The sequence below is a fragment of the Gallus gallus genome, chromosome 2 (genome assembly GCF_016699485.2).
Source record: "Gallus gallus isolate bGalGal1 chromosome 2, bGalGal1.mat.broiler.GRCg7b, whole genome shotgun sequence".
Taxonomy (NCBI): domain Eukaryota; kingdom Metazoa; phylum Chordata; class Aves; order Galliformes; family Phasianidae; genus Gallus; species Gallus gallus.
In genome coordinates this window covers 28,172,526-28,188,446 of record NC_052533.1, presented here as the reverse complement: position 1 = coordinate 28,188,446, position 15,921 = coordinate 28,172,526, and the positions used below count along the sequence as shown (strand labels likewise).

The 15,921-nt window shown below is 40.2% G+C and overlaps 1 protein-coding gene and 1 long non-coding RNA gene across 4 annotated transcripts in view; one reads left to right on the top strand and one right to left on the bottom strand.

Moving 5' to 3' along the window:
* ISPD (isoprenoid synthase domain containing) overlaps positions 1–3,856 on the top strand; it is a 112,216-nt gene extending 108,360 nt beyond the window's left edge. For both annotated transcript variants that reach the window (XM_040695713.2, XM_004939331.5), the window contains exon 10: positions 1,364–3,856. In XM_040695713.2, the coding sequence (XP_040551647.2) occupies positions 1,364–1,468 (105 nt within the window). In that variant the 3' untranslated portion in view covers positions 1,469–3,856. The remainder of the gene's footprint in view (positions 1–1,363) is intronic.
* The window catches only part of LOC121109765, a 41,037-nt gene extending 25,504 nt beyond the window's left edge, over positions 1–15,533 (bottom strand). For both annotated transcript variants that reach the window (XR_006936512.1, XR_005857451.2), the window contains exon 1: positions 15,090–15,533. This is a non-coding gene — a long non-coding RNA (uncharacterized LOC121109765). The remainder of the gene's footprint in view (positions 1–15,089) is intronic.
* Between the last annotated feature and the right edge of the window lie 388 nt (positions 15,534–15,921).

Genomic DNA, 15,921 nt, shown 5'->3' with positions numbered 1-15,921 from the left:
TTCTGTGTAATATTTAGTCTTCCAGAGATATTTTTCTTCTATCAGTTATTCCTTCAGCCCCAACTGCTGAGACTGCTACTCCCTTTTGTATTGGCTGAAAGAGTAGGTCCTTCCAGCAGCAGCCTTATTCCTTAAAAAGCAGTGGTTAACATTATGTTTTTGTATAAGTTATTGAAGACATTTATTCTTTCTCTATTAAACCAATCTTCTTCAAAATGTCAACTGCAAATTCTTCCTTGATACAGCATATTAGAGAAGTAGTGGTGGAAACATTTGGAATCAAACTATTCCATCTGTACCCACTTTATATGTATCCCAAGTTGTTTTACAAGACCCCAGTGATGGAGTTTCTTGCTCTGACCAGTAATCTGTTCCTTTGTATTCCCCTCCTGACTTCTAATTTATATCCCAGTTCAAGTTCCCCTAAGCCTGATGCTTCCAGTATTATCCACTGTGGATATGGAGAACAGCTCTTGTTTTCTCTTTGTGGTTCACTTTCTGTATATGAAACTCTTCTGGATTTTCCCTTGAGTTTTGTAGACCTTTCTTTTTGTCTGTTGCTTCACACTAATTGTTCCCTCCTTTTCTTCAATCCAAGAATGTGTCTGTGCCTGACTACACCTATCAGTATTTTCCCAGTGTACAAATGAAAAATGATACTGGTTGCAAGAGGCCAACCTATTATTGTCAGTACAATTAAGAAAACGTGCCAATTAGACAAAGGACTTTTTTGAAATGTCAGCTGGAGTGCTCAATTGGAAGCCTATCATCAAAGTGGCATTTTTAATTCCTGTGTTAATCTCTTTACTTGCCTATCAAAAACAGGCTACTTATTAAGGTTATGGGATATGAAGTTCAGTGTAAGCTACTGAAGTCCCAGTGCTTTGAATCTGTGAGTTGTAAGTAGGTTGTAAAATTGAGGTGAGATTCAGTGTGTACTGAAAATATGGGTCTTTAGCTGTGCTACTTACGTAAATCATACGTTGTGTTTCAATGCTTTTGAGCCCAAAATGTTGACTACATTTTAGATCTTAAAAATCAGTTACAAAGGAAGTGATAGAATGAAGCTTCTGTTTTCCTTTTCTCTGGGTATTTCGTATTAATTCCAACAATTACAGTATATTCCTTTCTAAAATTATTTTCACTTTTTAAGTCATTGTGGAGATTGGAATATTGGTATTGCTACATAATTGTGTTTCCTTAGAAAAATAAGTTATAAAAGCTTTCCACCTAATAAGTACAAATAAATGTTTTGATTTTTTTTTTTTAATTGCATACTTATAAACTGTTGTTTAATATTTACTTTCTCCACTTTTTTTAATGTATTGCTTCCCCTGCTCTCTTCTTATTTTTTTTTTTCCAGGACAGTTTCCCACTTCAGGAGACAGTAAATTCTGCTGCTGCTCTTACCATGGCACTAATAAAGGACAGGAACCCTGAGCTGATTGGCCAGCTTTTGGTAGCATGAGGCCATAAATCATTTGCAGCTTTTGGAAATGTTTCTTTGTCATCATTCATTCACCAAAGGTCTTGAATCATTTAATTTTTGATGAAAACTCTGGATTTATGACATTTATTACTAAGATCTTCTGACAACGTATTTTTGATACCTAAAATGGAAGTCTGATATTATGTAGAAAGTGTAAAATGAAAGTAATTCTGAGATACACTGGATACGTGCTTTGAAGAAAGATACTGAAACGTTTCTTCTGAGGTACTACTCATTTAAAAAAGTTCACAGAGGACACCAATATATTCAGTCTTCACGTAGAACTGTCTTTAACCTATGCATGTGTGTTATTTTGCATTAATGAATTAATCCTAAAGCACAGCTTTTGTTCTTTAGATGAAATTGTTTAACATTTGTTGCTGTATGTGTTAATGAATATTTAATATACCGTATAGCCTTACTAATATCAGTGGGAATGCACATTGCAAGAAGTGTTTGTTAGGTCAGATCCCTGTCCTCCATGGAATAAAGGATAATATTGACACACACACAAAAAAGATGTGCATGGGAACACTGAAGTGCTATAGCCCTTATTATAGATAAGGTGTGCTCTGGCTGCAGCACTCCTGAGTACTAATACTACTTCCAGTACCCATGTGCCATCATTCAGAACTAGCTCCAATAGCTTTTCTGAGTACAGTATTATCCACACTACAAGTGTTCAGGGAACCTCCCCTTCCATCTGTCCTGAGTCCATCAAGTTTCCCTCCGACATCAGATGGATCAGCTACCTGCTTACTGCTGTGCTTTCATGAGTACAGTCTCTTGTATTTAGGCACAAGGAAACTGTAAAGAATTTGCAAAATCCTCATGGATCCTAGATGTAGAACATAATTTAGCCAGGAAAAGGAAGTGAGTAGGTCAAGTAAAGTGGAGAGTGTCAGTCTGGGTGGCATTCAGGATTGATGCTTCCCATGTTAGGTAAACCTTTGAAAATCCATCAATAAGACTTCTGATTTCAACTCAAGAATTTGCCTCTCCATTATCCAGCAACAGGTGTGGAAAGTTTTTCCTGTAGCTCAGAAAGTATTCAAGAGCATAGAGGGAGAAAAGCTCTGACTGTTGTTCAACAACAGAGGTTGCCAATGCCAGCACTGACTGAAGGAGAACCCAGCACTCCCACCAGGTTCCAGTGTCCCTCTGGTGTATGGACAAAACTATGAGGATAGAAGGATCCAGATTTGGACTCTATCCCTCCCCTTCTCCCCAGATCTCTAAATAACTGCCTAAAAATGGCTTAATAATATCTGCTGAGAAACCTCCATCTTAAATTCCTTTTAGAAGCTGATGTTGATCCTAAACTTTCTTCATTACAGTAGTGGCAGCTGACTATTCTGTATCCAATACATACATCTTCTACACAGACATCATCCCAACACATCTAACACGGTTCTCATGCATCATCTGCTTTCTTCTTTGATTTTCTCCTAATTTGATTAGTAATTTGTCCTTTTCTGACATTGTACAATGTGGACGTTTGTATTAGTTTAGTTTGTGGCCATACAATAAGACATGTTTTATTCATATATATATTCATGCGTGTTCATATGCGGAGTAGTCAGATAAACGAGGAAATGAAGATTCTATTATTGGTATCCATAATTTAACAGGACATCTTTCAAAAATAAGTTTTCTGAATTCACTTTTACAGTGATGAATTTTATGAAGGAATTTGTCTCACAGGCTCCTAGAAGATGTGATAGAAGACGTTTCTTTGACCATATTTTTTGATTCTTTGCTTTAAGACTAAACTACAATCTGTGATGTATTTTCCCCACGTTATGATAAGCAAGTGAATTTAGAAAGCCATTTGCATTTTCCATCCACTCTAATATACACATTGAGATAAAGTCTTAGCACTGGATTTTGTGCAAATTGTCATTTGCTTAAACAGAACCTTTTACTTTGTTGTCTTGTTTTACTTAACTCATTATCTTAAAAGGATTTAAATCCATTTTAAAATGTCATTGCAATGAACTGCTGGAAAGAAAAATGATATCGTGATTGTTTATGAACTTCTTGTGAGAAGAGAACAAATGATGCTCAATAAAAAGCGCATTTCAGGTCCTCAAACATATTTAGTACTAAACTCATTGAAAGATTCATTAATGTACTGTTAATCATCAGATTATGGATTTTTTTTTTTTAATTTAACCGTCGTTTTAAATGATCTACAAACACTGAAAAATCCATTTTGCAGGAAGCCAAACACTACCAGCAGAACTACTGGAGAACATCACAAAATAGCAGAGCTGCAGTAAAACAAAAAGAAACTGGACTGTGAGTAATGCTATTGTATATCCAAACCAAACTTACAATGGGAATAAAGATATAAAATGAAATAAAGGAACTGATTGATTGTTTTTTGTCTGCACATAGCCTCTTACAAATAGCTATATACACGAGAAACTTGACAGCCTTTTGTCCACACATGCTGTTTTGAATTTAGCTAGTGAATCAGTCACCACCCATATTGTTTTGAACATTTAGACAGAGATAACATGGAGTAAATAAAAGCTCAGACCCTGCCATCCTTGCTTACCTTACTCCACAAGCGCTCTAATTAATATTCCGCCAGTAAAGTGTTCACCAGGAAAGAGAATACAGAGTCTGGCCCTAAGAATGTTTTTCATAGTTGTAAAGTTAAGTGAATTAGATTTGTATATTGAAACGAACTCACTTCAAGCAGTGTCTGACATTATATTACTTCATTTGTCTTACATAAGTTGAAGGAAGAGTTTCTAGCTACAATCTGTTTTTCTTTAGTTTTCCAGGTTACCTAGCTTGAAAAGATGGTCTGATGGTTCTGTGAAAACAGCTGAAACAATGAAGAGGATTGAATACAGTGGAATTAAAAAAACCAACAACATAAAGAAATGAAGTGGAATGTGACCCTATTGTAATCACTGGCATAAATCTAGTTGACTTCAGAATATGAGGACTTCAGTTTGTCTTGGTAACTAACACAGGCTGTGGAACAAAAGCACATCTGCAAGCCTTAAAGCCTCTAGTGCATTCAGATTTGCATTTGTACACAACGCCATTGTCTCCTCATCTTCACAGTACTGTTCTAGGTGCCCCCCAAACAGAAGCTTCCAAAGAAATGTCTGGTTCTTGATTACTGCTTAGCACTTTCCAGTGATATGGCAACTTTTCCTGTCTGTAGGTCACTGAAAACTAGAAAGGTTGTAATTTGTTTTCTCTATTCTCTAAATTTTGGGCACGTAGTATACTAGTCATGGCTTTCTGTTCAGGTTTTATTTCAGAAGGAAAGCACATTTGCTTCCAGATACATGAAAGCATTTGTTGTTTCATTTCTCCTTTCTCTTCATCCATTACTTTGAGAAATCCTGGTTCATCTTATCAAGTTACCACCGGAATGTCGGGTAAAGTGTGTCCATGTAGCAGTTTGCAGGGACAGGGCAACCGTGGTGCCCCATTCACATTTCATCTCTGCCATCTCTGCTTTCCCCTCGTTCCTGTTAAGGAAGGTTGTAGGATTCAGGGATGGCTCCTGTTATGTGTTCCTGTAGGAGTCCAAAATCTGGGCTAGCGCTACTTGGCTGCTGCTCTGATGGCTGGGCCATAATGAATGGCTGTAGTCATGAAGACAGTATTATGAGATGAATATAGCCCTTCAGAGTATTAGTAGTATCTTGGCCATATATTTTAAAAGATTTCTGATCATTCTCTCTGCTCCATATAATAGATGTTCTACCCTTAGTCCTGTATGGCTGGAAAAAAAAAAAACAACCATCCAAATAATTTCCAATCTTTGTGCCCATAGTGCCTGCCTCTTCGTCTTTAGGTTGGTAAGTTTTTATGGTGTTTGCCTTCCTTGTCCCATTTCTCAACCCACTTGTTTATCACAATTCAATTTGTCTTGTCTTTCTGGCTTTACCATGGAAAAAGAAAAAAAAATCACTAAAACCACATTTTTTTTCCCAACGTGAGTTGGTTTTAATTGACAGGTCTTAAAAACACTTGCCTAATGTACATTTTCCTTGGTTATTTCTTCCAGGAATACGCAATTGATTTTGAGATCTGAAAAAGCACAATTTCAGTGCCTGTGCTGAGGAAAGAGTCTCAGCTGTGAAAATACTTTTATGATAGAATATACTTGGCTCGCCTACACCAACCTGAGAAGTGACATTTTTTAATATGTTTACCTACACATTAATTTAAGTATCTTTTTCACTCTTTATACCGAACCAGATCTTGTCCTTAGTCACGCACTTAAAAACTGAAATTGTAACTCAGTTAAAATCCCACAACACTGAGTTATAACAGTCGCAAAGATAGATGAGAGAAAAGATTTGGACACATTAATGGTAACATGATTTTACATAAGATGGAGAAGCGAAGAGGCAAGAGAGAATGTACCAAAGCACCTCCAGATGGCAAAATCTGCAGGGGAGACCACTGAATGGCACGAAACACGAAGGACTGTGGGCAGGAAAGCCTCCCAGGCTTGGTAGTGCCTGGGATTGGAGCTTAATAAAGTGCTTCCCTATTCAGCAGTCATTTCAGACAATTGCTTCTCATGGGCAATTATTTGTTGCTAGCTCTGCATCTTTTTCTTTACACCGCCTCTTTCCTTTTATTTTCTTGCCTCAGACTAGCCCTGTCACTTTGAATTTCATGTTTCCTTTTCATTTCATCCATTCTCCTGTCTTCTCCCACGCCGTTCTCCCATCCTTTCCCCTACTTCTGTTACTTGTTCTTGCTCTCTCTATTTGTCACTCCCATTCCATTCCTTTCAGCCCACCATCGTTGAAGGAGATGATCCCCCTCCCTTCTCCTGAATGCTAGGCCGTGGTCTGGCATCAGAAACCCTTCCTCGCTCCTGGATTGAGAACTGAGGCACTGGGGCTTTGGCACCTCTGTGCTGCTCACAGCTGGGACCAAGAACAGATGTCACTTCCGCTGCCAGTTGCAGGCAGATGAGCAGCAGCTGCCCGTGGGGACAGACCTCCTGCATGGCAGCTGCTGGGCTGACACCCAATGCCGCTCATTAACTGGCGTCAAGCTGCAAGCAGCCCTGTCCCACTTGAAGGGGAAGTGATCTGCTCCAAGGTCAGAGCCCCCGCTGGCTCAGGGAGCCCCTCTTGGATTTGTAAAGTCAGCACCAAGTTAAGGAGCCAGATTTGCAAATCTATCAGAATCTCAGCAACAGCAAAGAGAAAAAAAAAAAAAAAAAGAAAAGAAAAAAAAAAAAAAAGCCAAATTCAGGTACAGCTTGACATCCTGGTGACTGGAAAAAGTATGTTTTCACTTACTAACCAGTGGCTCTGCCAGGAGTTGCTCAGAGACAAAAACCAAGGCACCCCACAATGCTGTGTTAATCAGTTCCTTTCCACAGCAAAAACACAGCCTGACTGAAAACCCATTGAAGTCAATGGGACTGAAAGTTCCTCCCAGTGCTTCCAAGAATGTGTGGCATCTCCTCTCTCTGACCATCTCCAGCTAACTTCACACATAACCATGCTGATTATGCTTGTTTCTTCTTTATTATTATTCTTATTGTGCTGCAATTTAAAGTGTGTATTTATGCTGGGCTGAACTCCCTCACCATTTGGTGGGGGAACATCATGGTCTTGTTTAACCCCAAATATGTTTTGGAGTTCAGTTGCGACCTCCAACCTAAGTACTCACAGGCCTATAGTTAAGTGGGTGACAGGGGCACTTCTAAACAGTATTTCAGAGTTTAAAATCTCTTGTTGAGGATTCACTCTGAGTCCAGAGACAGCACAATAAGCCTAAAAAGTTGGTCCTATGCTTGGTTTAAGCTAGCCTGCAAGGCTAGGAAAAGTCCTAGCATCGTCTGGACAGTGTTTTGTCCCTCTTTCTGTGCACTAGCACTGACATTTGTGCTTCTGTAAAGCAGGTCGGTAGAGAAAGATGAAAAACTAAGTGTTTTATGGCAGGAAATATCCATGTGAGAAGTGATTAGCTTTCCTCAGAGTTGTGACGTGGGATAGATTTGGGGTAGGAGGGATATCATGAGTCCTTTTGGGAAGCATTGGGCCAGGAGCACACAGAGCACAGCCATGCAGGCACAGCTCAGCACAAACCCTGAGCTGCATCCCTGGGGCAATGGTTTCTTAACTTTGCAGTCTCAGGTCCTCCCTGTGTTCAGAGCAAAGTGAATATTTGTTATTCTGTCGCTACTATGCCCCTTCTGCGAAAAGGGCTTGTAGGCAGGTGAAATACAAGAGGTTCGGATACTGCGTGTGGCTCCTCTGTTTGACGATCATGTGTAGACTTCCTAAGTGGGGAAGTGGCTATGTGCTGTGACATGCAGGCCTCTCTGACTGTGATACATCTGAAAATGCTCAGAGACGAACTACATTCCACAAGGGTCGGTCAGGGTAAGACCAGGAAGGAAGGAAACAAAGTGTCTGTCACCCCTTCTGGGAGTGGCTGCTAACAGCAGATCAAAGAGGCAAGTATATTTCAAGAAAAGCTGCAAAATACCTTGAGTGCTCAGCACAAAAGGCATAGTATCATTCACTGTTTTAATTTGTTCTGTTTGTTTAAAGCAACTGACTTCTGTTTTTAATCCTGTACACCTTTGTATAGGCAACTCCACGTCAGTGGGAGGTACAGAATTTGTCCAAAGCTTCATAATAGCAGCATAACTTTGTGTAAGAATAAGGATTACAGCGGCAGCAATGCACCCTCTGGTGGTGACCATACATATTGTATCGAGAATCCTCTCCCAGTGTAGAGACAAGCATGTAGTAGAGGGAGAGCCGGTATTTTGCTTTCTTCATCACTGATTCCCATAGACAGAATGGTGCAACCACCGGCCCCACATGAGCCTCAGTGACTACCGGGAGAATAAGATGCAGCTGGCTTAGAAGAAAGGCTGGAGAACATATTTGGAGTGTGGGCAAATGGAAATGGGGAATCATGCTAATCAGATTGTGTGGGTGGAGGATGGCAAAGCACTTCTTATTTGCTGGGACTACTCCTGCCAACAGGTGCCTGCCTTAGGCTGGATACCTAGGAGCTCATGCTGGTTTCTACAGACAATCCTCATTCCTCTTAAAACATACCTTCAGTATCATTTGTTTCCAGTTGCAGGGAAACCCTAAAATACAGCCTAAATGGACAAGTTCTGGTTAGTTTTAAAGACTAGCTGTCCTGCACTGTGTTGGATATGGCCAGTGACCCCAGTGAGTGTCAGTGAATGGCTAAAAGAAATTGGGGATTTTTTTTAAACTGTAATTAAATGGGAAACTGATAACTGTCAGTCCATGCTACAATAGGAGCTTTGTATGCAGGTTAATAAATAAGTAGATAGATAGATAGATAGATAGATAGATAGATAGATAGATAGATAGATAGATAGATTTTAAGTAAGAGGTAAAATGAGAAATAAAATCTCAGTACAAAGTGATGGGCTCAGTGAGAATGACAGAATGAACTGTAGCCCTTGTTTATCATAAAGAGATATCCTGGACAATGAATCTGATGATCCATGTTCTTTAGGTCTGTGTTCTTCCCCAAGGAAAACAAGAACTGTGCTAGATGGATCATTAGAGGATCTTTCAAGTCTAAAATGCAATCTGATAAATGTTCAGTGTGAATCAAACTAACTGCAGAAAATCATACTGCAAATAATGATACCCTCTAAGTAGTACACCAGACTGTTCAGTAGCTCTTTCATGCCCTCTGCAGTTAAAACACCGCTTTGTATCTGTGCACTGAAACTGTTTTTCCTTGTCTTGCACTGTACACTGTAAATGCTAAACTGCAAAGCAGTAATGACAGAATCATAGAATTGCTCAGGTTGGAAAGGACCTTAAAGATCATAGAATCCAATACCATTGGAAGTTTTTGGGGGTTGTCTGTAGGATACGTTGTGGCTTTTATTACTGACCCAACTATCAAGCAGTGCTGTAAAGCAGATGAGCCCATGTGTTTACCGTGGTGCCACTCATAGCAATAGTTGAGAGCACAGAATAAGCAGAGGAGCACTCAAGTGTGAGAGCTTTGCTGGCACACACTATGTTTCACTGCATGTATGCAAACACATACACGCAGATTTAAGCTTTCATACGTATTTGCTGTAAGGTAGAAATGTGTAGATGTCCATGTGAAATACTCTAAAGCAACAGTGAGTTTCATCAATTATATGCAACTTTTTTTTCTTTTTTTTTCTTTTTTTTTTCTCTTTTGCATCATTTTTAGAGACTGCTGATTACATTTATGCACAGAAACACATGAAGCTCAGAACAGTTATAAAAACAGGTGAAGAAATGTGTAATTTCAACTGATTGCAACTGGATAACATTACAGATTTCAAGATGTCTGAGTTTCAGACAGAGTTGTATATAGTGAATGATATCCCTTCTGTTTATATTTGAAGGCAAGTATGTGAGACTGCATTACAGAAATAATAGAATGAAAGAAGAAATGGTCACTCAGATTAAAAGGACAGTAAATTCCTTTCTTGCAGGTCCTACTCTGGCAAAGGTCTTTAGCACATACATAACAAAGCATGTGATGTTCATTATCCATGGAAGTGCATAATATGCACGAAAATAAAAGTTACATTGTAAGGCAGTGTGAGGAATGTATTCGTTCTTATTCCTACAGTGTCAAAAATAATGCCTCCTATTTTATTGTGTCAACTCAAGATGTCACAGGTGGATGTTGATGGTATGGCAGTACAGGTTGAACCTTCCCGCCAATATTCCATTACATTCTGTTGCTGTGCTACAAATGGCAGCAGAGGGGCATTCTGACAAAACGGTATCTGACATGGAAGTGTGACAAACCCAGAGGTATCACTCATGCTAGCCTGCGACTAGCCTGGTAGGGTGTTTTTGTTTTGTTTTGTTTTGTTTTTTAATATTTGATAGAGGAAACAGGTCTTTCAATTTATGTCATGTCAAATTTTCCTGAAAATTGTGTGGCTTGAAAAGGATGTGTGAAAATGAAGTCGATCAAAGGATGACAGCATAACATAGTTGAGGATGTTGGGTTGGATTATGGTGAATATATTATACAATTGAGTATGTTGTTCAGGCTGGTTCTTGGTGCTCTTAGATGCACCACTGAGAATTTAGCAGATGTTCTCCAAAACATCTTTTTCATTGCTTACTTTACCACACTCATCATTGCTAGGGAAGCAGACCTGACCAGGGTGTGCATAAACCCATCATGCCTGGAACAGACTCCTCTGCTGGTAGCTGGGGCCCACTGGAGGCCAAGGTTACCCCTTTGTGAGATTAATGCTGTGGGACACACTCCATGAGCAACCCGGGAGCCATGCCCAGGCCAAGGCTCCTTCTTGATCCCCAGCCTGGTCTGATGAACTACTGGTTCAGACAGTTGCTCAGCTCAGTTCTTTGTGCTTACCCAGATGATCCTCATGAAGCAGCTTCTCTTCACCTGTTCTGTTTGACAATGGGGAGGCTAATGTTTGATGGGTCAAGGAAGAGGAAATATGCAGGAATCTTCTATCTGAATGAATTTTTGGGAAGAAAATATAGTATGTTTGAGGCTGAAATCGTGACTGAACCAATTGGAGTATTTATTTATATTTTTCTTTTCTTTAAACCAGCATAGAACACCAGAGTTCACCAAAACCAGTGTCTTGCATTTCTTCATCGCAGAACTGACTTCAAGGGAAAGTGGTTCAGACCCCCCAGTCTGTGGTTCAGTCCCCAGTCTGGGGCTGTCCTCTGGCCAGGCTCCTTGCAGGATGGCATCTCTCTCAGCAAGGTAGCATAAGTTTTCCTCTAGCTAATGTCAGAGCTGAGTACCAGAGTCATACAATTCTCTGTGAAAGATGTTTGGCTGGTGAGACAAATCCATAGGGAAAGATATGGCATTAAATGTCCAAATATTCCTTCCATAAGGCAATATGCTGTTATAGGAAAATCCAATTTGAATGATAATTTTAATGCTTTTCAAAAAGCATTTGAAACCAGCTGCATAATTGCAAGCAAAGCACTTAGATGCTGAACTATGTTTTACTTTGATCAAAAATACTAAACCAGATGTTTCAAAATTTCCTTCTTCTCTCAGTATTCATACTAAGGAAAAAATGTAAATGTCACTTTCTGGCTTTGAATTATGTTGAAATGATTCAAATGCCAGAATTCATAGAGGGATAAAAAACGTCCCATGTGTCCTGCATTTCTTACCTCACTTCTTACCACAGGGCTGCAGTGAGAGGGAGATGCACACTTGGGGACGGGGCCTCTGGACCTCAAGAAGAGGGGGGGTCTCCTGAGGGCATGCAGAAAACAGGATCCCTAGAAGGCCCATGTTGTGTGAAGTGATGGGGAGGACCTCTGAAATACTGGGAAAGAGGAAAGATAGTAAATGACGGGGAGAGGTGGTGGTGGGGGGGATTAAGGCTGTTCCTGCGGTAAACATACAGTTCTACTTATTACTTAACAGCCTTTTCTGTGGGATACTCCTCTGAGTAACTTGCCCCTGGATACGCTGGATAATTGCAGGGTGCAGAAAGAGAATTTCCCTGGAAGAAAGAGAAGAGCAGGAGGGGGAGAGGAGGAGGCCTGAGCAGGCCGCGGGGCGGCTGTGCCCTGCAGAGGGAGTATAACACCAGGAATGGACTCCCGCGGGCCGCTCCTCTGAGCCCTGCCATTTGCAGAGGGCAATTTTCCTCCGGTGAGCTACTTTGCCACTTAAACTTATTAGGGGTAATATGTATGTGCTAAAGGTTAGCTAATGGGCTTAGCTAATGAAATACAGTTTATGATATTACGAAGTGAAAGTGTAGGAGCAGGCAAAAGAAGAAAAAAGAAGGTCTCCTGGTTTGTTCCAAGGTTAAGTTTGTGGACTTCCAGCTGAGGTATGTGAGCACGAGACCTCCACCTGCTGAGGTAATCAGCCAGCCCGGGCCCACAGGTAGCTGCATAAGGTTAACGTGTGGAGAAAGAAGTGATTATGTTCTTCAGCCAATCTGGCGCTGAACTTTTAAGAAGTAAAATTTATTGTAACAAATTATCATAAAGTCATAGAGTCGCGGGTTAACAGCGAGGGAGAGAGCCAGCAAAGATTTCTTACACATATTTGCTCAGTGTTAAAGCACTTGTTACCTGGCTCTTGCTTTTCCAGGCTAGCAGGATGTGTAGGCTCTTCTCAAGTGGGTGCAGGGTAGTGTTGTGAATGGCAATGCTGAGCCAAGGGAGCTGCACCTGCTGTGTGATTTTGGGGAGCAATGAGCAGCTCTTCCACTGCCAGGGCTAACCAGAGAATGAGGAGCTTGGCCAGACACTGTACATGTGCACAAGGGCACATTCAGAGTTGCATCTGCACACGCATTCAGTCTTGTTGAACCTCACGTGGTACACACAAGGCCAGTTGGTGTTATTCTCAGTTGTTCCCTACCTCTTCATTTTTTAATGCTGTTTGTTGCAGCCACTTGCCTCTTGGTTTAAGCAGCAGTACTACTAGTGTGGATACAGAGTGTCTCACCCCAATTCAGAGAATAGTCATAACTCCTAACAAGGGTTGGGTAACTCCTTTGGGTAACTCCTTTGCAAATGTTAAAATTGTCAAATGACCACTGACATTTGATTGAATGTTTGATTATCATTTAGACACTAGATCCTTTTATACTGCATCCAGTTTAAGTGCTGCCTGCCGTCAGTACAACATACACAGAAAACGTTCTGGCTCTGTCAGCTTGCTGTGTTCTTGTTCTATCATATTAGATTGAATACAACTGCTGATAAATGAAAAAGAATCCTTTCTCCATCCATTTGTGAGAGTACATTACACTCTTCAGACAGGCTTTTTTCAGATTTCACACATTTCACCCAGACAGTCATCTCTTTCCAATTATTCTGACCTTTTTGAGTCACAGACATTTCTAAGTTTTCCATTAGTTACTGTTAGCATTGGCTTAAACAAGTACAACATAAAACATTTAATTATCAGTGGCTTGTGCATAGCACTTCGCATGTAAAGGTCCCCAAGTACTTTATAAACATTCATTAAAGGTGACAGCATGCAACATGTTGTAGCTAGGGAGAGCTGTTTCCACTCTGCAGAGACATCATTTCTTAGTCTCCATTTACCCACAGGCTTGACAGTGAATTCATACAATTACACCTCTCCTGCAGGACAGAAGCACCTCCTCAAAAATTGCTACCACTTCTGACCCCACCTTTCCTTACAACTTGCTCCTGTGAGCCCCCTTTCAGTGAGGCCCATCCAAGTGATGTCTGTATCAGTCAATATCTCATTGGCAACTTTATACAGAAGACTGTGACAGTCTATCTGGTTTAAGGATTTGGCTAGGTGCGTGTCTAAGTTTGGATCACAGATACTCCAACTAAAATCCATACTGTCCACACTAAATATAAAAAAGTAAGTACAGATTAAAATGTTAGGTAGTGCACAGTATACCTTTCACTTTGTATTTACTATTCATAGAAATTGCTGAACTGCAACTTCTTCAGCTTCTTCCAATTCTTCATTTATTGACAACAGAGTGAAACTCTCCAGAGCTCGGCAGGTCTGACACGTTGGCTTCAATTAAAAAACATCTTTCATGCATTATCACTGATTTCTGCATTAAAACAAATACACACTGAAAGCAACTGAGGGATCTTAACACTTTGGGTGGAAAGATGAAAAGTGTTACTTGAATTAATGACTGAATACACAAGAGAAATAAATGAAGGAAAAAAAGAATACGTCTAAATATTCCCCAGTTAACAGTAACCGAGGGTGGTCCAGTCATACTGTTCAAGGTGTTGGCTTCTGGAGATAGTAAAAGATATCCCCCAAACAAAACAAATTCCAGTACATTGCACTGGGCTTGCATTTATATGCCCTACCTTCTGCAAATTTTATTAGCTCATGTGCAACACAGGTCTGATGTAACTGTGTTAGTTTGATTTTTCTATTAGCCCCGTTTCTACTATTTGTGACCCCTCTGCCATGCGTTCCTCCATGTGGTATAGAAGGAAAAGGAGGAGAAATAAAAAAATGCACTTGAACAACAGCTGGTTGCACAACCCTGAAAAGCCTTGAAAGAGTCCTCATGGGGAGATAACTTAGAAGGACATTGATGTGGTGAATAACTGTGGTTTTTCTCCTCAGGAAAAGAGGGTCAATCCATTCCTTGTAAATATATAAAATTATTTGAAAGAAGTATTGATTCCTGTGCCAGCTTTTCCTCCCCTTTGAAGCAATCCCAAAACCTTGAACTTCAGCCAGTTTCTTAGGTCCAAAAGAATAACAAGAGCAAAAGTTTTGACCAATCATCTAAGGTGCTTTATAAGATTTCTCCTGAGGGATGGAGATCAAGAAAGTACACAGCTTAGTAAAAACATTGCACTCTTGTCTTCTGAAATAGAAGAGGATTGAAGTCTCACACACAACCTATAGCAATCTTCAAGTAGGTTAGCATAAGAAAAGCAAAATGTCCTAAGTCCTTATGGTTTGTTTCAGTTGACTTGTCATATGGTAGGGGTTTGCACATTCTACAGATCTGCACACATTTCAGGGGACAAATCTAACAGTAGCTCCTAGGGAACTTACCAAGGAGAGAGAGAACACAGAACCCACTGGCAGCACTCACCTCTGCACACACTTCTCAGAACGGTAAAAGCTTTTGACATTCCAGATGGTATCTCAGCCTCTGCTGCAGATCCTGCTGGCCAAAATCCCTTCTGCTACACCAGCTGCAAAGTTTCTCTTCATATAGAGGTTGTTGTCAGCTGCATATCCATCCTCTTCTGCTCCATTCTTCTGTGAGCTTCAAGAGTGCTTTTCCCATTCCAGGACTTTTTCTTATCCCTGATTAACTTTTTCTTATCTTCTTTGGACTGCAATTGTCACTGACCCATTTTCCAGGTGAGACTGGAAACCTCCTCTGGAAACTCCCTCTTCTATTTCGTAGTGCAATGCCTTCTACACTCTTTATTTTTTTTTATCCGTGCTATATAAAATCAGGGACAAATACTTTCTTCTCTTAATGTAATCCTCTTCCACCTGATGCAGCTTGCTTACCACACCCACATGTGGAAACTGCGCTTAAATACAAGCTGTCCTGAGTCCCTGGGCTACTTTGCTGCTCTAATTATGATTGTTAAGTGATCTTGCAGATACATTAATAGGTGCTATTTTAATATAAATACATAGATTGCACGTATTGCATGTAGTGCACATTCTATTTGTATATACAATATATGTCACATGAATGCAAATTTACACATGCATAGGTTGCTCCGAAAGTAATGCCTCCTATTTATTCACATGGAAACTGCAATAGATACAAAGAGCACAATTACACTATTTGATAGAGCAAATTCTCAGCTATAACACACTGCTTTTTCAGCATAGGTGCCGCCATCAGTTGTGCATTTTCACATGTGATGAATAAGAGCCTGCATGGTGCACTCATAAAAGTC